At 33.7% G+C, this 22,270-nt stretch overlaps 1 protein-coding gene across 2 annotated transcripts in view; it reads left to right on the top strand.

Moving 5' to 3' along the window:
• BTBD8 (BTB domain containing 8) overlaps positions 1-22,035 on the top strand; it is a 107,831-nt gene extending 85,796 nt beyond the window's left edge. For both annotated transcript variants that reach the window (XM_035018041.1, XM_035018042.1), the window contains 9 exons: positions 4,032-4,214; positions 4,903-5,040; positions 5,916-6,045; positions 8,688-8,749; positions 12,510-13,218; positions 13,476-13,560; positions 13,959-14,098; positions 15,765-18,092; positions 19,380-22,035. In XM_035018041.1, coding sequence (XP_034873932.1) covers positions 4,032-4,214; positions 4,903-5,040; positions 5,916-6,045; positions 8,688-8,749; positions 12,510-13,218; positions 13,476-13,560; positions 13,959-14,098; positions 15,765-18,092; positions 19,380-19,849 — 4,245 coding nt within the window. In that variant the 3' untranslated portion in view covers positions 19,850-22,035. The remainder of the gene's footprint in view (positions 1-4,031; positions 4,215-4,902; positions 5,041-5,915; positions 6,046-8,687; positions 8,750-12,509; positions 13,219-13,475; positions 13,561-13,958; positions 14,099-15,764; positions 18,093-19,379) is intronic.
• The last annotated feature ends 235 nt before the right edge of the window (positions 22,036-22,270 follow it).

Below are 22,270 nucleotides of genomic sequence, written 5' to 3'. Positions count from 1 at the left end.
GGTCCTGGGATAGAGCCCCACGTTGGGCTCCCTGCTCAGCAGGAAGCCTGCTTCTTCCTCTCCCACTCTCCCTGCTTGTGCTCTCTCTCTCGCTGTCTCTCTCTCTCTCTGTCAAAATACATAAATAAAATCTTAAAAAAATTTTTTTTTATCTTTTAGAATGAAAAGAATTAGCACAACTTTTGCTTTGTTTTCAACCTTTTTTGACTGTGACTGAGAGTAAGAATTTCTTTTTACACTGTAACGCAGTACACTCACACATATAAAACCAAAACAACTTTCACAAAAGAGTACTTACCATTATTACATGATGTACTGATATTTCCTATTTTTCTCTTTTCTCTCTGTTTTGTTTTCTGATGCTGATCGTAAGCCACTAAAAATATTTCTCCAGGTTGCTAGGAGAGAAATCTACAGTTTGGAAAACAGTCCTCCATTGAATATATATTGGCAATGTTTAGGATACTTCTGGTGCCCCACCTCATATCCTCTTGGCCAATGTGTGAACTCCAGCCATTGCTGCAGGATCCAGCTGCATATGTGTGCAATCCAACAGCAATTTCCCTCAGCCACATCAAACATATTTCTCACTTTCTGTCCTAAGTCTTCACTATCACTCTACACAAGGTCCCTACAACTCAGTAATTCTGACACCTAGGCAAACCTGGGAGTAGAAGGAAGTTAACATCCCAGGGGATAAGCCTTGATTAATGGGAGATGGGAGCCAGTGGTTAAATGTTTCCCTGTTTTGTCCCTAGGGCAGAATAAATCAAAGTGCATTCTCTGTGGCTTTTCAAAGGGTCCCTGGCAAGATTGAGCCCCAGTTGCCTCTAATAGTGAATGCTATATCAGTGCTTGTCAAACTTTAATATATACACAAAACACTTCAAGATCTTGGTTACATGTAGATTCTAATTCAGTAAGTCAGAGGTGGAGCCTGAGATTCTATGTTTCTAACAAGCTCCGGGTGATGCAGATTGTGTGGCTCATAGTAGTAAGGAGCTAGATGAGCACTGGGTGTTATAGGTAACTAATGAATCATTGAACACTACATCAAAAACTAATTCTACTCCTGAAAGTAATATTACACTCTATGTTAATTAACTAGAATTTAAATAAAAACTTGAAACAAACAAAAAAAACTAATGATGTATTATACAGTGGCTAACTGAACATAATAAAAAAAAAAGAAAATGTGATACTTAGGTATTGGTAAAATTATAATATCTGTAAAAAATAAAATGACCAAATATGAAAAAATATAAATAAATAAAACCTTAACCCACAGTAAGAAATATATTTTACATTGTGATCTGATACACACATACGCATTGTGTGTGTGTTTATCAGTTTGAAATAAAAGTTTTATGGAATAAACCTTAAAAAAAAAAAGAAAACATACCCTTCCATTGGCTTTCCCTCCTTCCCTGTTTCACTTCCCTAATGCCCTCAGATTCTCTTGGGATCACTTCCCAAAATAAATAATCTGCATACAAGCCTGTTTCTCAGGCTTGGGGTTTAGGCAGAACCCAAGCTAAGACAGGTAGTAATGACCCAGCAATTCTGTTTCTAGGAATTTATTCTATAGAAATGTTCCCATATGTATGAAATAATTTTATTTACATGATCTTTCATTATAACATTGTAACAGCAAAAAATCAGAAACAATGTAAATATAAGTGGAGGGTTGGTTGAATGATTTATCCATATTGTGGGCTATTATGTAGCTGTTAAAACAATAACAAGGCTCTTTATATTCAGATAAGAAAAATATTTAAGTTGTACTCTTAAGTATAAAGGTCGAGTATAGAGTATCATTCATATTAATTCCTCCATTTGAGTAAAATAAAGGCAATGTTACATATATTTCTTGTGTGTGTATGTATGAAATAACTCTGGAAAGATACAGAAAATAAATAATATTGATTGGGAGGAAGGAAAATGGGTGGCTTAGTACTACCCTTTATATATTGTTGAAGTTTGGAGCATATGTTGTGTTAACTGTTGGATTAAAATTTTGTGTTTGGTCTAGAAATGTATTACATTTTCTTCCTCCTTTGAACCTCAACCTTCTTTGAACTCTATCTAACATTTAATGTTATGTCTTCAGATCAGTATTGGAATAAGATCACATACCACCTATGTTATCATTTATGTCCAAATTTAGTTTTCCGACAGATTCCAACATAAATTACTACTATACTTTATATCTGTATTTTTTTTTAAATTGTCATAGCACATAACATTATGTGTGTAGTCAGCACTTTGTAGATACCTGCCAAGTTTATTTGAATAACCTACATTTGGCTTCACGACCAGAACAGTCCCTATAGTAGAGCAAATTCAGCTTATTGCCTAAAAGCACAGTTACTCAGGATGTCACCAGAGGAGGAAAGGGTTTTGGTACCAAAAAAAAATAAAACATAAAAGGAATTATAGCAATGTATGATATTTTTACTCTAATAAAGTAAGGGAACTATATAATACATTTTTAAAGAATTCTTGGTAAGTGGGTAAAATGTTAAAAGTTTTGTTGTTCAAGGATTAAACTGAATTCAGCTTAGGAATTCACATATAGACTCTCACCCTCTGATGATGCTAAGAAATGAACAAATATTTGAGGGTCTACTATGACTCAATTCTGTACTAGGCCCTGGGGATATAGTGGTGAGCCAAAACAGACATGGTTTCACTCTCAGTAAACATAAAGCCTAGTGAGAGAGACAAATATTAATCAAGTAGTTGTGTTCATGATCGAATAATTACAAATGAATCAAGTACTCTAAAGAAAAGGGACAGGTTCTCTGATGGCACGTATAAAAGGGATCTGATGTAGGGCTAGAGATCAGGGAAGATAGAGTTTGAGTTGAGATCTGAAACATACAAAGGGTGTGCAAAGTTTACATCATGCAGCCTATGTTAAGGATTTCAGTCTGTCACTTCCAGATTTATCAGTTATCTATTGCTCTTTAACAGACTATCCCAAAACTAAGTGACTTAAAACTACAGTTTATTATTTCTCATAATTTTGTGGGTTGACCGGGTTATTCTTCTACTGATTCTTCTTGAGTTCTGTCCTGCAGCTGCTTTCAGCTGGTGGCTAAGTTGGAGCTTGGGTTCCCACTCTTTGTGCTCTTTCTTACCCAGCTCCTTCATGGCTTTGTGGTCCCAGAACTGCAAAAGCATAAAGACAGAAGCTGCAGGGCTTCTTGAGACCTTGGCTCTAGAACTTGCACAGTACCACTATTTCTGTAAGCAAGTGAAAAGGCCAATTTAGATTCAAGGGATGAGTAAATAAATTCCAACTCTCAATGGATGGAGCTACAAAGAATTTGTGGCCATGTTTTTCAATCTGCTACTATCTATTGGATAACTATTTACTCATTAAACAGTTATTTACTAAGCATTGTTTCAAGAACTAGAAATCAAATATGAATAAGATAAAGTAATGTATACGTTGCCATTTTTTCCTTTCCCTTGCAGCACATGGTATTTGTAAATTGTCATTCTGCCTTCCATAGAGATCAGTATTCATGAATATTTTTTTCTTGTGGTATAAAAATGAATCATCATTAAATGAATAAAATATAAAGAGTCTTACCTAATTAGAGAGGAGGAAGAAAATCATTGGAGAATATAAGTAATTTTTAACCTTTCTAAATTTGTAATAAAGTACATGTATTTTATAGTCAGAAAAGAATTAAGGTTATGTCAGTGTAGCCATATAGTTATGAATGATATCTATAAGCACAAAAACTAATTCAGTAGTGAAAATCTCAGAGAGGTCAAGTTTTTCTTTGTAGTTATATTATACTTCTGTTCTCAGGTTTTTTAGAGGTGGTTTGTTCCCAGCTCAAATTTTGCCCTTTTGAATGAACAAATAATTATAAGTAAGGACAAAGACATTAGCTACCTGGAATTTGGGGGGTTTTTTTGCAGGAAACATAAGAAAACAAAAGTATTTTATTTGCTTAGAAAGTTATATATGAATAGTAATTAACTTTTTTTTCCAATTTTTTTGAAATTATAAGAATGATAAGAATGCTGCTTTTCTTCTGATGGAAAGTGACAGGCTAATCATCAGCTTACCCAGAGTGAAGTGGACAGAAGTAGCACTGACTATGGCATCTCAGCTGCAAGAAGAATGTATTGCATTTATTATAGAAAACTTCTCCAAGATCATTCAAAGTGAAAATTTTGCTCTTCTCTTACAGGTACTATGTCTAAAATTATATCCTATATTTAGCCCCATCTTTGTATTCTGGTTACCATTATGTAAGAGTTTTCAAACGCAGGTTGCCTTTGATTAAATTAGTGTGACTTAAATAAATTCCATAGCAGATGGCACGCTTGCATAGGATTTAGAGCAGTGATGGACAGGATTTTTGGCTCACAAGATAATGAAGGCAGGAGGGGGCAGGTATGAATGCACTGGCAAGGCATAATGTAACTCTGGCCAACAGTAGCTCTCAATCAGCATAAGCCATATTTTAGAAACCAGTCATAAAGATACTGTTCTGTCAGTAATACAGTTATGGTCTATGCAAAATTCTCGGTCTTATTGGGGATCCACTTGTTGTAAATTTAGTTATTGAATAAAGAACTTTGATTATTTATTTCTAGTTCCATTTTTAGGACTATTTTGCCTCGTAGGAACAGTGTGTGTGTGTGTGTGTGTGTGTTGTGTGCAGATATTTTTTTAAAGGAAAGGGATTTTTATAATAATGGTTATTACTGTAACTATGTAATTATAATAATTATTATATTATTAACAGAGGATAAGATTTCTGGTTGACTTCATATGGCCAGTTATGATAAATGGTCTGTTGTTAAGCCAGACTTTCACATTTCTTACACATTTTACATGCATTCCTATTAAATATAAATGTCTCTGTTTTGTAGTCACAAGCAATGAGCAGCACAGCTGATCTATTGGACAAAATTTTAAAAGCAATTGAAGAAAACATTACCACTGAGAATAGTTGCTCTCTTCTTATGGCTCTGGACACATTACTGAACTCTGACAGTACAAAGGAAATGGTATTGAAAGTGATGAAATTTATTTAAATGATATAATATTTGAATTGTTTTAAGATTTTAAAATATATGCCCATTTTAAATGTTGCATGGTTCATTGAAACTAGGTGATGGGGGGTTGGTTATAGTCTCTACCCTTGTGTTTGTTTGGAATTTTTCGTAAAATTTTTTAATTTCATTTACCTCTAAACAGACATACTGCAAAAGTTCAGAATTTGGCAGTTTGACTCACTAATTCTAAACATAGTTTGGAACTTAACAATATTAATTGGTTCAGTGTAACTCTAGTATTTCTCCCCTGTCACTGTATTAAATGTCCTACATATAAAACTTACAGAACATTTTAAATTTTTTAGAATTTTTAATAATCTATTTTTATTTTTATAATATATTCTTAATTCCTTTTTGTCTTCAGAAAAAAAATCATATTTAAAATTGGATTGACTAGGAAAAAGCAAAATTAAGATATTATTTTTAAATGCACTTAATGTTAGTAAGCTTATTGCAAATTATTGGCATTTTGTATTTGTTCAACAAGAAAGATAAAAAATTTCATCCTATTTATTACTGTTACATAGAGTATTTGACCTTGTAATGTCATAGTTGATTTGAAAAGGCTGTAGAAGGTATTCATGTAAAGGCCACTGGTGATTTAAAATAATGTTTGGTTAAAAGGATAAGGTTTAGCTTCATGTTCACTATAAAATTCTGTTTTTGAAGAGTAAGCCTTCATAAATAACATGTACCCGACGATTTAAAAAATCTAAGTGATGACATCATTGATCTAGCTTAGGAGTAAGTAGATTCGGAAAGGAATAATGACTGGTTGCTATGACAATGTGGCTCTCACCAGCTGCTGATTTGTTGCTTGAACACAGGGTTTTACGTGCAAGATCCAGGCTCTGCGTGATAAGCTGTGGATCTTCCTGGTTCAGTCTTTCTATGCTGTTCGTCACACAGAAAGCTGGAAGCTGATGAGCACAGATGATCAACAGAAAATCCAAGCAGGTATGTTAGCCTTGAGATTTTTTATTCTTATTTTACGATCTCTGTGACAAGAGATATTTTGAGGGGATGCTAATAAGTGGTAGGATTAATATCGTTTGCTTCTGTTCAATAATAGCTTGCTAATTGAAACTCGTGATAGTATGTTTAGGCAGTTTTAATAAATCATGCTTTGCTGTTCTTGGAAAATGATTCATTTCCTTTATATATATATTTATCAGTTTTTAATCCTACTCTATATTAGCAGCAATGTTCCAGCTAAATTTGCTTAAAAGCGTTCTTATAAAGAGATTAGAAGTATAGGAAAATGTAATCCATGTAGAACATATTACCAAACATACTTTCTCTTCCTTTTTAAATATATTTTGCCGTAAAGCTTTTCCATCTTTTGCATAATATATCATTTCTTGTGGTTTTGTCTAAACTAGATGGCTTTATTTCACAATTGATTGGTTCAGTGATACGGTGTGTGCTATTGCGGAGAGTCCCTCAGGAGCCTCACAGTAGTCTCTGACATTTAATAGGTACCATTTGAAACGTTAGCATTAAACAAAAGATGTATGATGCTCAGAATGTATGTTTGTTTCAAAAATATTAAGATACAAATTTTGAGGGTGTGGAACTAAAAATGGCTTCATGACTATTTTTGGGTTAAAGCAGGTGCCTTAGAAAAAATATTTGCAGATTCAGCAAGTATACTTTTAAAAACATTTTAAGAGACTGTATTTTAGGAAGCGAACGTTTTTGTACTATAAAACATGAAAGCCCATATGTGATATATTCTTGATAGTACATAGATATGTTAAATTCTTTAATGGGATAGTCAGAATATGATTTGCTCTGTCTTGCATTATGAGCATAACATGATAGTGTAGCTAGATACGAACGGAAGAGCACTTTTCACAGAAATTCCAACAAACTAATGAAAGAACAAAATCATGAAACAATGAAAATCGCAAGGTCTTCAGGAATTTGAGATTTTTTTCCTTATGACTATTTCTATACTGATTTTTAGATGATAGTTTTTACTACAAAAATCTATTCAGTGTGAAGAAATAAGATCGGCATTGCATGAGGTGTCATTCAGCTCTCTTCTGATTGGTAGTAAACTTTGTTTTTCTTCATTTTAGAGGATTTCATAGTTAAGTTGTGCCTTAAACAATGTTCTTTATCTTAATTCTATAAAGTGCTAATTAAAAATACATACAAATATATATGTATACATATGTAAAATAAAATATTATTGGTAATTGTACTAATTGTCAAAAAGAACTTTTCAATCTATCCTATCAGTGTAATAATATTTTTTTTAATCTTCAGTATGTTGAATTATAATGAGTCCTGACTTACAGATAGTTACTGCATTGGGAAACCCCAGATAAAGGAATGATTCTAGATTGTCTTTGTTATAGCATTTCTTATATTCTAATTGAGTTACTGACCTTTGGGAGAAATCTTATATTAATTTTTTTTTTTTTTGTATAGGATAGTGCAAAGTCATTTGCTTACTATAAATCAGTCCTTATAATACCATTTCTAGGATCCTGCTTTGTCTTATAGCACAGATCCTATAGAACACAAGTAGTAGAAGATGCAATGGGAATGTTACATATAATTTAATATATTTTTCACCAGCTGTTTTAATAAATAACAAATGATTTTGGAGATGATATTTCTTCAAACTATGTTTTAAATAGTTTGAAATATAACCTTCAAAAGAAATAAATACATTAGCTGAACTATATTTATAGCTCTCATCCCATTATCTCTATATATTTTCCTGACGTCATTCAAATTCTTATTTGAAGAATATAAAAACATGAGTTCCCCAATAATTCCCATTTAAACCTAATCTAGAAAGTGAATTTTTATTAATTCTAAAAAGAATGATATAGGTTTGAAGATTGTTTCTTGTTTTATTTTCAACAGGACCTTATTTTTTTCTCTTCTCTTTCCTTCTTCCTCATGATATCTCTGCAAAACCAGGAAATATTTGTAGTTAATTTCAACAGAGTATTTTTACATTTTTTAGGATAGACACTTTCTCATATTTAATGGTTTATAAAATATTACATTTGCCACAATCCATAATTTTTTAAAATTTGGAAAACTAAATGAAACCAGTTATCTCTAAAACTTTACAGCTTGAGAAAATTTTTGTTTTTTGTAAATGTATGAATCCTCTCATGAGATTTTACATTTATTATTAATTTTATTTTTTTTATTTATTTATTTTTTTAAAGATTTTATTTATTTATTTGACAGAGAAAGACACAGTGAGAGAGGGAACACAAACGGGGAGTGGGAGAGGGAGAAGCAGACTCCCTGCCGAGCAGGGAGCCCGATGCGGAACTCGATCCCAGGACTCCAGGATCATGACTTGAGCCGAAGGCAGTCGCTTAACCAACTGAGCCACCCAGGCGCCCCTATTATAAAATCCATAGAGACCAGAAAATAAGATTGAAAATGGGGTTCTTTAAAAAAGAAGTTCTAAAATATAATATGGAATTATTTGTGTGTACTAGATTGCTTTTAGCCTTTTTTAAGTTACTTCCATTAAAACATGACCTTTTTCATACGGTTTTCCCTCTACTTTTATGGAAATGTTAGTGGTTCCTATAAAAATAAATTGTTTCTTTCTACAGCTGCATTTGACAAAGGTGATGATCGAAGACTTGGCAAAAAGCCTGTATTCAGTAGTTCTCAGGTAAACTTTAAAAATTTTACAGGTCCAAATGAAAAAAGAAGCTAAATAATTTAAATGTCATTATTTTATATTTCAGTGATTGTTTAAATGTATTCTTTCATTAAGTAAAGCTGTTTCTTAATGAAAATAATTTTGAGTCTTTAATCAAGCAAATATTCTGTAAATTTTTAAATTATGTGGATTTTTAATATCCAGCTGGCATAGGAAGTGAGATATTCTACCTTTTTTATTTCCTTGAAAACCTTTTTGGCAACTAACATACTGGAGCTATTCCAACAGATGAGAAGTTGTCTAAAATTCTAGACCTAATTCAATGTCTAATATTCTAATTAACCTACTTCTTAAAGAAGATTTTAGTTGGCCCAGTTTTCTCTATACTAAGATTTTAATCCACACGGTACATTTTTGGTGTGAAAAAGGCAATCAGTACCAAGAGTATAGTTAGTTGTGTTTTACTTTAAAAGTTACTTGCTGTATTTATATGAGGTATCTAAAGTAGTCAAACTCTCAGAAAAACAAGAAGGAGAATAGCAGTTGCCAGGGGCTGGAGGTATAGGAAAAGGGCAATTTATCAGTGGGTATAGAATTTCAGTTTTACAAGATGAGAAAGTTCTAGAGATTTGTTACCCAAGGTCTATATAGTTAACATTACTGGACTTCCCACTTAAAAATGGTTAAGATGGTAAATTTTGTCTTTTTTTTTTTTTATCCCTTCCCACACACAAATGAGTTGGTGTATTTATTATAATGTGAAACATTTTTCTTCCCCTAAGCATGGAACGCTGCTAGACTCCCCCTTGACCATTCTTAGTTATACTGTACAGTTCCACAGAACATACTCTAAGAAGTGGTAACTTAAGATATTTTTCTCTATGTTCCCTGTTATCCCCAGTGTTTTTTTAGGGCCCCCAAGAATTACTCGATCTGCCTTTCTTTCTGCTGTTCTACTCACTGTTATCAACCAGGCTTTTCTTCTTTCCTTGCCTTACAGTGAAAGAGAACAGACTCTCATTGCTCTTCCTTACCTTCCTGGCATTCAGGTTGCCTGAAGGTTTATGCTGTTAACCACAGTGGGAAGAAAACCGGGTAATATGTTTCCCTCAGAAGGGCAGTATACTGAAATGGGTGCTGGACATCGTATAATAAGAATTAAAACCTTGACTTCACTTTTTTTTTTTTTTTTTTAATCCTTACCTAGAATTCTATTGGTTTTGTGAGGGAGTGAAATGGAAAATGTGTGGCCTCCATGAGGTCAAAAGGCTGAGTGCAGGGTACAGGTTTCCTGGGGCCTCTCAGCGTCATTTTTTATCTGCCTAAGGTGTTTTTGCCTACCCCTACATAGGGGCGGGAAAGTGTGTGTGGGAGTGTGGGAGGGAAGGCTGGGTGGAGGAAGAAGGCTCTCCAGCCAAGCGCAAGGGATGCAACGCTGCCACCTGGCACAGTTGCCAGGACAGTGTGGCCTTGACTTCACATTTGTTATCTCGGCCATAGGTGAGCTTGCTTGTCTGTACAATGGACTAATAAAACCTAGCAGAATTATTGTGAAAATTAAGTGAAATAATTAATGTGCAATTATTTGGTATGTAGTAAGTGCTCAGTAAGAACGGAATGAATAAATGTGTTTTACAAGAAAAGATGAGATCTGAAAGTGGGAGAAGGTTAATGAGGTAAGACAGATTTAAGAAGAGTGCTGGTACCAGAATACTTAAGGTAATGATGTCTGGGACTTGTTTCAAAATAAAATGGTAGTTATATATGAAACAAAACTGGCCAGGAGCTGATCACTGTTAAAGCTGGATAATAGGTACATGGGGGTTCATTATACTATTCTATCTTCTTTTGATTATGTGTAAATTTTACTACAATAAAAAGTTAAACAAACAAAAAAAGGAATAGTACTGGAACCAAAAGGGTGTCTAAGGGGAATTCTCTTGAGAGTTGCCCTCTTTTTCTCATTTTTCTCAATAGCATGTGGTCTCATATTTGTCAGTAGCATGCATCTTCCCACCTGGCCATTTGTATGTAAGAAATATATATAAACTTTGCAGATATAAGTTAGAGAATGCCTAGATATGTGTATACATTGAATCCTCATCATGCTATACTATGTTAATATAAAGTTTCTAAAGGAGTATGGTTACCCTATATACTGCATAGATCTCACCCATAGCATGATGCTAAATTTAAAATAGATTCAAGGATACAGTAAATTAAGTAGATCAATTTTAAGGGTGAGAAGAAGTCTAAAATCAGAAGCCTACCTGATTTTAGGTATTAAAAATAGAGAAAGGTTATTTTTTGAGCTAAGAGTTGATCAAGAAAACAAAAAATGAGGACCAAACCTATTTGAACTTTATAAATATTACATAGAATCCTGGAACACTGCACTGAGTAGGACCAGTCTCCACCCTCTAGAAATATAGAATATGAGGCCCAGAGATGTTAATGACTTCTTAAATATCCTAAGTCAATTAAAGATAAGAGATAAGAACCTAATGATTACCTTTATTAGCACTACACCTAGCTTTTCCTTAAACTTAGCCAGGTTATTTATTACTGTGTGTATTCACACCCCCCATATATGTTATCTTTATCTTAGACAAATTTTTAATGTAAATGGAAGTTTTCTATATTCAGAAATATTAGCCCTTGAACTGTATATCAATATATGCTCAGGTTTGACACCGTGCATCACATTTTTTGAGTACCCAGTATGTTACAGGCACAGTTCTAAGGGATAAAAAGATGAAGACAGCACAGGCTTTTCCTCAGAACTCTGCAGTTTCATACAGCTTTTCAAAGGGGGGTACGTATTTCATAAAGAGTGGCAATGTAACCTTAAAGCTTTATTCTGCACTTCCTACCACTTTTTAAAAGGTTGTTATCTCCTTCCATAGCAAGGTTGGGTCTAACCAAAATGATATAGGCGCATTGTCTTCAGTGTCTTAAGTGTCCTCTTTTCCTCTTTTTACCTACTTCACCTATTTTTAGGACCCCTTTTCCTCCACTTTCTCCATATAGCCAGAGCTGTATCACTATTTTGTTTTTTCCAAAAGCCAAACTTTTCAGATGTACTGTCTCGTTTCCCAGGGGCTTGCAGCCCCCAGCTCCAAGGATTAAACCTTTAGTGATAAAATTTCTGGCATTTGGATAGGATTGAAGAGACAGTTTTTAATGAAAATCTTTATAATGTCCCTCAAATTATACCATATATAAGCCGGCATTATACTGCCTGCTTAAAGCAGTAAATCATGAGCTCACGTCCTACTTCCATCCTTACAAGCATGTGACCTTGGTCAATTACTTACCGGCTTTAATCCCGTTTCTTGTTTACGAAATAGAGATAGCAACAGGAGCTCTCCCATAGGAGTGTTGTGAGTATTAAGTGAGATAACGTATGAAAAGTGTTTTAGCACAGAACCTGGGAGTGGGCCCTCAAAAAATATTGGGCATTGTTATCATTGACCCATGGCATCCTGACACCTTTAGGTGTTAATCTCTACCATAACTTCACAAAGCTAAATAGTATGCCTTTTTAAAAAAGAATTGCCTTTTAATTTTTTATGCTATATTTCAGATTCAATTAAGGGAATGTGACTAAAGATACATTCAAATGGTCAAAGATAATTCAAATTTTGAGTGGCCCTATATCATAATGTGATCTTTACTTTTTCCTCTTTGAAAAGCTGGCTTATTGAAACAAAGTACTGTAAGTCAAAGACTTCAGTCAAGTTCTAAAGAATTTTTTTCTTCTTTGTAGCAAAGGAGACAAGTTTCTGACTCTGGTGTTATAAAAAACAAATCTTGGAGAGGAAATATCAAGAAGGATTGTTGGAATTATCCCTCTACTAAGCAAAAGATGAAATCTGATGGATTAGGAGCATCTGGACATTCAAGTACTAATAGAAACACTGTAAATAAAACTTTGAAACATGATGATTTAAAGGAAAAGGGTGGTACAAAAACAGCATCTAAGGTTACAAAAGAACTTAAAACTGGGGGGAAGAATGTTTCTGGAAAGCCCAAAGCTATAATAAAGTCCCAAACAGAAAACAATGATAATGCTAAGTCAACAAACACGTCGCCTAGACAAGCTGTGGAAAGATCAGCAGCAGCAGCAGCAAATGGACAGAAAAATTCATTAAATGAGAAAGGAGTGAGAAATCAGGAAGGGCACATTACAGGTGCCAGACCCAAGGTACTCACTGGGAACTTAAATGTGCAAGCCAAAGCAAAGCCTTTGAAGAGAGTGACAGGAAAAGATTCTCCATGCCTCAGCATCGCAGGGCCTTCCAGCAGATCCACCAGTTCAAGTATGGAATTACTGATTTCCACTGAATGCCTGAATGAACCAAAAGAAAATGGATCAGTAGGAGAAGAGAAGCCTTCTGGTGATAAACTGTCCTTTTGTGAATCTCCAGGACAGACAGTGAAAAACAGTGTGGAAAGTACCAAAACTTCTACTGTAGGTGGGTTTTAGTACCCTCACTTTGAATAGCTCCTGACAGTTAAAGTTCCCAGAAAAAAATGATTCTGTGTTTGGATGTTTATTTAGTTTCAGATGCCAGAAGGCATTTATTTACATGTGTTCATGCAAACTGAGAGAAAACATACTTCTTCCCACATTAACGTTTATCTTTGGATATAGTGTCTGGCCAGTGAATTTATGCACGACTTTTACATATTCAGTGTTCTGTTTCATGACTGACTTTTTCTTAATTTACAGCAGTAAAATCTCGACCTGTTTCAAAAGTTACCAATGGAACTTCAAATAAAAAAGGCATTCAAGAAGAAACTAATATAAGTAGCAGGTAAATCTTCATTAGTTATTTTACCTATATATTAGCTTTCTCTGAAAGTTAATTATATGCTAACTTCTAGCTAAATATTTAAAAAATATCTTTTCTTCTTTGTTAGAGAATATATTTACACAATATTTTAAAACTTTATTAAAAGAAAATAGTATATGAAAAATGATTATTGATACAAAGTGATAGATTACACTTGTGGCATTGATTATGTATTGCTTTGTCATACTTGACCTGCAGGTTTATAAATGTAAAGTCCTGTGAACATAAGGTTTTTCTATTTTTTGAAAAAAAGATACTTTTTAATTTCTTTGAGAAAAAATACATTTCATATATGAGTTTTTTAAAAGTTCATGTGTTGCTATCTGAGTGCAGTACTGAATGCCAATCATTTTTCTTAGTGTGCTAAAGAAGGTCACTAGCAAAGGATATAGTGATCCAGTACCACAGGCAGTTTTAAAGAAAAAAGGAAATGGCAGTGGGTGTGCTACAGCTCAACAGAGGACAAAAAATGCCTCGTCTAATCTTGCTAAAACTCAAGGTAAAGCTGATATAATCCTGGGTATTACTTCTGTGTTTAAATTGAATAAGCAAAACTCTGATTTGGAACTTTAGCAACAAATAAGAATATAACATGGTTTCACTCATTGTACATTTGTGTAATACTATAGAGATTTTACACTTTTACTTTTAGATAAGTATTTTTTTTTTAAAGATTTATTTATTTGAGAGAGCGTGGGCCTGCACGCAAGGGGAGGGTCAGAGGAAGAGTCCCAAGTAGGCTCTGGAGGGCAGAGCTGGGGAGGAGGCGGGCGGATGGATCTCAGGACCCTGAGATCATGACCTGAGCCTAAGCCAAAACCAAGAGTGAAACCCAGGTACCCCTAGATAAGTATTTTGGTATTTCAGGATGTGGGTTTGGTTTTTATTGTCTTTTATGAGAAGTAATTAAGGGAGTCACTAATTTATCTGTATTTTTGGTCCTTCTATATATTGTGCCCAGATTTCTTCAGTTTCATTGATAACTATAGGAATTCCATGTGCAAAACCAGCACTAATATTAGAGCCCTTTAAAAAAGTAAGAAACAAACTGAGGGTTCTAGAGGGGAGGGGGTAGGGGGATGGGTTAGCCTGGTGATGGGTATTAAAGAGGGCACGTACTGAATGGAGCACTGGGTGTTGTACGCAAACAATGAATCATGGAACACTACATCAAAAACTAATGTTGTAATGTATGGTGATTAACATAACATAAAAAAAAAAGTAATGGCACAGTCATGAGAACTGTGATATATAGGAAGAAGAATTTTCCCTCTGTGCTGTGCCTGTTGTTTTGCCATGTTCTAAGAAAGAAAAGCATACTGATCAGGTTGCATACTTAGCTGACTTAATAACTGATTTTAAAATTAATTTGCTTTATGCATTAAGCATTCATGTAGGTTAAGAGCAGTATGTAAAAACCTAAAAACAATTTTGAGTTTGATAATGAATTAATACTGAAAGTAAATTTTAAAATAAGCCAGAGAAAAATTATTCATGTTCTAGTAATAACTAAAAATTAAACATTTAAAAAGATTTGGCAATTCTGTTTGATAGTTTTAATTATCATCTCTAGGACTCAACCAGTGTAAACAAATAGATTCTCAAACTTAATCCTTGCCCTCCAATTACCAGTTTTAGTTTCCACTGCACATCTAAGTAGTTAACCCAAATGATCTACAATAATAATGATCTTGTTATGAGAAGTAAATTAGTTTTGTTCATGTTTGACAGAAAAAAAAACCAAAACAGTAACTTCAACATTTCTATTTTATATTTAGCTTGATTCTTCTTTCAGCTGTGTGGAACAATCTTTTTTCCCCAAAAAAACGTCAAAGGGAAGACCCTTCCTGCTCTTTTGATATAAGAAAATCGGATTTTTGCACCCTCATTTATTTATGCAAATCCAATTCTGGCATAAGGATCAAGACTCTTGAGGAAGAAAGATCCTATTTAAGTAATTTTGCTAAGATGCTGGAATAGTCCCCCTATATTTGTAATAAAAAATTTTTTATTTTATCATGTTACTAACACCTAATCTTTTGTCCATTTCATAGATATTTCATTTCATTGTTTATTTTATTTCTTCTAATGTAATTTAAAAACAGATATTGCATTTCATTCACAAATTAGAAAGTGCATTATATTTTTTAATTTTCTTTTATTAGGGTCTCAAGGAGGGTCACCAAATTCAGTAAAATCTTCAGTCTCTTCAAGGCAGTCTGATGAAAATGTGACAAAATTGGACCACAATACAACTACAGATAAACAAACACCTAAGAAAAAAATTGTCAAGCAAGGACACACACCTTTGCCTAAGGTTAATGCAAAAATAGCGGCAATGTCTAAAAACTTAAATCAGTCTAAGAAAAGTGAAACTTTGAGTAATAAAGATTCAAAACAGAAAACGCTTCCTGGACAGGTTATATTGAAAACTCAGCCTTCTTCTCAAAGACCTTTAAAAAGTGAAACATGTGTTGTCCAAGAAAATATATTTCATGATGTGCGTGATAATAATAACAAGGATGATATTTCTGAACAGAAGCCTCATGAACCTCTAATTAATCTCACATCAGAAATCAGCAGTAGAGAAGCATTCCAGTCATCATGCAAACCTGACCCACAAAAGCCATTAAGCAATCAAGAGAAAGAGAAATTAGTATTAGAATGCCAAACTATTTCAAATCTGGATAAATCAATAAAGCATGAACTGGAGTCAAAACAGATTTGTTCACATAAAAGTGAAACAGAATTTTCCAGCAAAGAATCAGATCATCACAACACAGCTAAAATACATTGCTTTTCTGATGGGAGTGGTAATGCAGATCCAAAATTTTATAACACCACTGTCCTAGAATCCATGATTTCAAATCCCAGTGAAAACTCCTTGAACTCTAATCCTGTTTGTGATTTAGACTCAGCAAATGCAGAGCAAATCCATTCAGTATCAGATAGGGAGAAGCAAGGAGGGAAACAAGATATAAACAAAAGATTAAGCATTAAATGTGTCAAAGATGTTTTACCATGTGTTCCTGAAAGGACAAATGGTACCTTAAATTCTCTCCAAGATGACAGAAAATCTAAAATTCATGTAGAAGAACAGAAAATTCCTAGTCACTTGTCTGATGACTCTGCTATGAGTGAAATCAAACATGCTACAGCAGACTCAGATATTTCCTCCAAGTGTGTTTTGGAACAAATATCAGGAAAAAATTCTCCTAAAGATATGGAAACAACAGAAACTCCAGAGAGCCATGAAACTCCAGAAGTTCCATTTTTGAGCCACTGGAATTTGAGTACCAGTGGTCTGCATCAGAGAGAGAGTCCTGAATCTGACACTGGCAGTGCCACCACATCCTCTGATGACATAAAGCCCAGATCTGAAGACTATGATGCTGGAGGGTCTCAGGATGATGATGGGTCAAATGACAGAGGTATTTCAAAATGTGGCACTATGTTGTGCCATGATTTTCTTGGAAGAAGTAGCAGTGATACCAGTACGCCTGAAGAATTAAAAATATATGACAGTAACTTAAGAATTGAGGTGAAAATGAAAAAGCAAAGTAGTAATGATCTTTTCCAAGTTAATTCGACAAGTGATGACGAGATTCCTAGGAAACGGCCAGAAATTTGGTCTCGATCTACAGTAGCCCACCCTAGGGAAAGAGAAAATATTCTACGAGGCAGTGTCCATTTTGCTCAAGAAGTAGATCAAGTTTCTTCCTCAGCAGATGAAACAGAAGATGAAAGATCTGAAGCTGAAAATGTTGGAGAAAATTTCTGTACATCTAACTCAGCTCCTCAGCAGTTTCAGGGAATAATTAATTTGGCTTTTGAAGATGCAACAGAAAATGAAAATCACGAGTTTTCTGCAACTAAAAATTTTAAAAGGTCAGTCTTACTTTCAGTAGATGAATGTGAAGAACTAGGATCTGATGAAGGGGAAGCTCATACTGCCTTTCAGCCTTCTGTGAATTCTCTTTCACCTTCTGATGTTTTTGATGGCATTTCTCATGAACATCATAGAAAGACATGCTATTCCAGGTACACACAAGGACGTGAAGGTAGTATTTTAGAATGTAAACAAGATAAAGGCAATAGTGTATATAAAAACGAAAGCTCTCTCTTGGGTCCCAGCAGCATTGACTCATCAAGGAAAGATAAACAGAGTGCTTCAGCCACAGGAAAAAAGTTCACAGTAGATGTCCTGTCCAAAGGAGGCAGACAGCTTCTTCCAGAAGATAAACAAGTAAACAGGGGAAGCAATGTAGGTAATGACTTTCAGCAACATAGCAGACTCTCAGATAATGATATAAAATCTCAAGAAAGACCATGTCATTTGGAGCTTCATCAAAGAGAACCCAATTCTGACATACCAAAGAACAGCTCCACAAAATTTCTGGACTCCTGTCGGAGTCAACTTCTGCCTCAGGAAGGTCAAGTGAAAGAGAACCATTCTACAGCTACCAAAAAAGCTAATATTGCTTTATCTGCAGGTAACGTACAGAAATAGAAATGCTAAATCCATAAGAAAATGAATTTATAGAATTTTAGAAGTTGTAGGTAGCCCCAAATGTTTTATTTTAGTTAGAATAATTACTTAAGTAACAGATACAAATTTCAAATGAAAACTTAAATTTCTTAATAATATGAAAACTAGCTAGTTAATCTTTATTGTTCCCTTAAAATCCTAGTGCAGAGTTAAGATCTAGTAAAATTTTGGTTATTATTAGAGCTAATCTATTAAGAGATTTTACATGAAAGAATAAAGAGAAAAACTTAGTTTGCTATTATTTAGTTATTTATGTCTAATTTAACATAGAATTCTTGACTATTAGAAATTTTATTATACATTGGATATGTTTTATGGACTATGCTAGTATATATCTAAGAGGGCTGTGCAATAACTATAGTAATATAACTAAAAGCACTGAACTATTTTAACTAAATTAATTATTACAATTTATAAGCATTTTACAGAGATTAAGACTTTGAGGATCACTATAATTCTAAAACTTTCAAGTAAAAAGATAAATTTCCTAAAAGAGATTATATTTAGAAGCAACAATAATATATGAAAAAAGCCCAGGCTTATTTCATATGTATAGATGATTTCCTGTCTAATTGTTTTGTGTGTTTGTCTTCCTTATTATAGTAATTTAAACTAATGACCCACATTTAAAATATGCAATAGTGGCTGACTGCATAGCTATTGTATATCAGAACTAAGAAAGACACTGATCAATAGCCCTTGTTCAGCAAAATCACAACAATAGGGAGCTCTTTAAAGTTGTATTTTTTTGTTTGTCCTTGCTTGCATCCTCTTTTGCATGTGCAATATACAAATAAGGCTTTAGATAAAATGTATTTATTCCCCTTTTGGAACTGACTTAACTTAAAGTCACCATCAAATAACCATGTCTTCTTTTCTCTTTAATTTTATATTGTAGTGAATTAGATACATGTGCACATTCTATGTTTATGTTTAAATAATTTTTGTTGTTTTCTGTATCACAAGTTTTCAAATTAAAGTATGGAGAATTATTGTTAGTTGCCTATGTTGATTTTGCTGCTAAACATCCTTCGGTGGTGTTTTGTTTTGTTTTTTTAAATATAGAAAAAGAAATGCCTCAATAATCTTGTCAATTTTGTATAAGTGTTATTTTTTCCATTCTGTTTTTTTGGACTATAACTATTATATTGTTTTAATATTGTTCTACAAAACTCTGAGGGGTACCAACATGTGCAATTTTTACATTGTGTAGTATTATGAATTATTTCAGGAGACATAGATGATTGTGACACACTGGCACAAACCTACATGTATGACCATCGGCCTTCAAAAACCCTCTCTCCAATATATGAGATGGATGTAATAGAAGCATTTGAGCAGAAAATGGAATCAGAAACACATGTTACAGACATGGATTTTGAAGATGATCAGCACTTTGCAGAACAAGATTGGACACTATTAAAGCAACTGCTCTCTGAACAGGATTCAAACTTAAATATTACGAATTCTGTTCCTGAAGACTTAAATTTAGCACAGTATCTAATCAATCAGACACTACTTTTAGCACGAGACAGCTCAAAACCTCAGGGTAAAGCACATGTTGACACTTTGAACAGATGGAGTGAACTAACCTCTCCCCTTGATGATTCCTCAGCAAGCATCACCATGGCTAGTTTTTCCTCTGAAGATTGTTCACCCCAAGGGGAATGGACAATTCTGGAACTGGAAACTCAGCATTAAGAGTATTAACACTTTGGAAAATTTTGAACTATGCCACCACTTTATTTTTTGATGCTTATATTATATCCAAATAATAATTGGATTAGCCAGAGATAGACTGTCCTTAATATTGAGGGAGTCTTTACAGTTTATTGAGGTAAACATAATTTGTTTATTAATATATCATATGTAGAAAAAGGTGTTTTTCTAAAATTTTTGAGCATGTTTTATTAATTATTAGAGAAATTAGTAGACTTATAAAGAAACCCTTCAGTTTTCCTTTCCTAACTGATCATTTGTTCACTTGTTTATAATTCAAGAATTTAAAATGTTAGTGTACAAGTAGATGAGTCCCTTTACTTTTTGCCCTGCATATGGTAACAGTAATTTGACAATAAAAAACATATTGTGCTTGTGTCAATTTATGTAGTTAATCAGTGAGTACCATTCAAACTCAGATTGAGCCTGATAGCTGAATATTAGAAAAAGCCTTCACTTTCCCAACAGTGCAGGTCCAGGAAATTGTGAAGTAAATGCACTTCAAATTTCAGTCACATTGATACTGAAACAGAGAAATGGAATCCCTTGGAACTCTCTTTTTGGGGTATATTCAGAGACAGACATCTGCCCTTGTTCAAAAGAAGTGGGAGAACTGTCCATTTGTTTCACCTATATAGACTTTATAGGTAATCACTCTTCATTTTCCATTCCATATTAGAGATATTTTGAAACTGTTCCAGCAGTAAGCCTGCACTAAATATTAATTTAAAAATGGGTACATGAGGCATTTGAGTTACTGAGTTAAACTGTGTGTGTGTGTATGTGCACACACACGCATGTATGCTTACTTTCTCCATGTGTCTATATACTCTAGTTCCTTATTTCCTTGATCACATTGTCTTTCAGTCTGTAATTTTGGTAGCAAGGCAAAGATAAAAATCTTTTCTACAAAATGGTACTGGAGAGTGATCACTTCGATACCTGCTTGATATAAGTGGACACTGCTCTTAGGATGATGAAATTTAGTAGAATTAGCCTCTCTCAAAACTATGTAACTGAAAAAAAAAACTATGTAACTAACACATAATTTCTCTAAAATATGTCAGAAGTAAGGAAACCTTTTGGTTTAGATTTCCTTTTCTAAAATAATGGTTTTCAACAAATTAACAATAGAATGAATCTGTATATTGAATATCCACAATCATATTAATGCACAATCATTTGTTACTGTTGTATAATAACATAATTATATTAACATTAGCCACTAACCTGTTATACCATAAATTTGCTATGCCTTTTTAAACTAGAAGCTCTGTAGGGTGCACTCATTCATTCAGTCAAGAAACGAGGCATTGGTTCTACGCACTGAGGTACAAAGATAAATAAGGCTTGATTCCTGTTTCCCACTCACAAAAAGGGTGTTCAGTTTCTAGTGAAGGGGGAAACCATGTAAGAGAAAGGTTAAAATATAGTATTGTAAGAACATTGTATTTTCAAGCCGGATGGGAATTTAGAGATTAGTCTAATCCCTTCAAATTCCAAAAAATAACTCTGAAGCCCAGAGGAATTAAAAGATTGCCCAAGGTCCCACAGCTATTTCGTGGGCTAGAATCTAGTATTCCTTAATTTTAATTTGATGTTATTTCTACCACACAACATGCTCATTTGATTTTTTCATAAAGCCTGAGAGCAAGTATATTTATAGGTAGTTTGTAATATAAAGAAGTAATGTATGATAGTCAGAAACAGTGCCAGTTCCCAAGACATTGTGTTATTTCCTTTTCTCCAAATGTGAAATTGTTTTATGTGTTCTTTTTAATAAATAGCTCAGAAATTCAAAACTTTATAAATGAAACTTCTCTCCTAGTTCTAAGGTCTTAAAAACTTTCTTCTTAAACTACTATACATTAAAAAGCCATTCAGTTTCATGTCACATCTGCAAATAGGTAATAGGGAAGGCATTTTGCTTAAGTAGTGACCTCTTAGGTAATTTCAGGACATGTGTGTTTTCTTATGCTTTTTGTGCATCTACCAGTCTGTTTGCTGTGGGACTCTTCGGGCTAGTACTTCATGATTTAACAAACACAAAGGGAAAAATAATTGCTAACATTTATTTAGCTCCTATTATATGCTAGACTTGTGCTAAGTGCTTTAAATATGCACTAACATTCAATTCTCACAATAATTATATGAGATTTGTCTTCTTATCATCTTTATTTTACACATAAGGAAACTGATAATAGAGTCCTTACCCTGGATTAGCTACCCTAGTGGAAGAAACTTAAAGAGAAATAACACAACTATACTATTATTTGGTAAGATAACAGTGGTATATGGTCAGAGTTGTGTGAGCCCAGAAGGAGAAGCTACAAACAGCTTGTCAGAAAGAGATTAGAGAAAGCTTCTTAGAGCAACTAATAGTCTGTGACACCTTCAGAATTT

This window comes from Mirounga leonina, unplaced genomic scaffold (genome assembly GCF_011800145.1).
Source record: "Mirounga leonina isolate KUSES-001 unplaced genomic scaffold, KU_Mleo_1.0 Mir_173, whole genome shotgun sequence".
Lineage (NCBI taxonomy): Eukaryota > Metazoa > Chordata > Mammalia > Carnivora > Phocidae > Mirounga > Mirounga leonina.
Note: the sequence above shows the minus strand (reverse complement) of the source record. Positions and strands in the feature narration are given on the sequence as shown.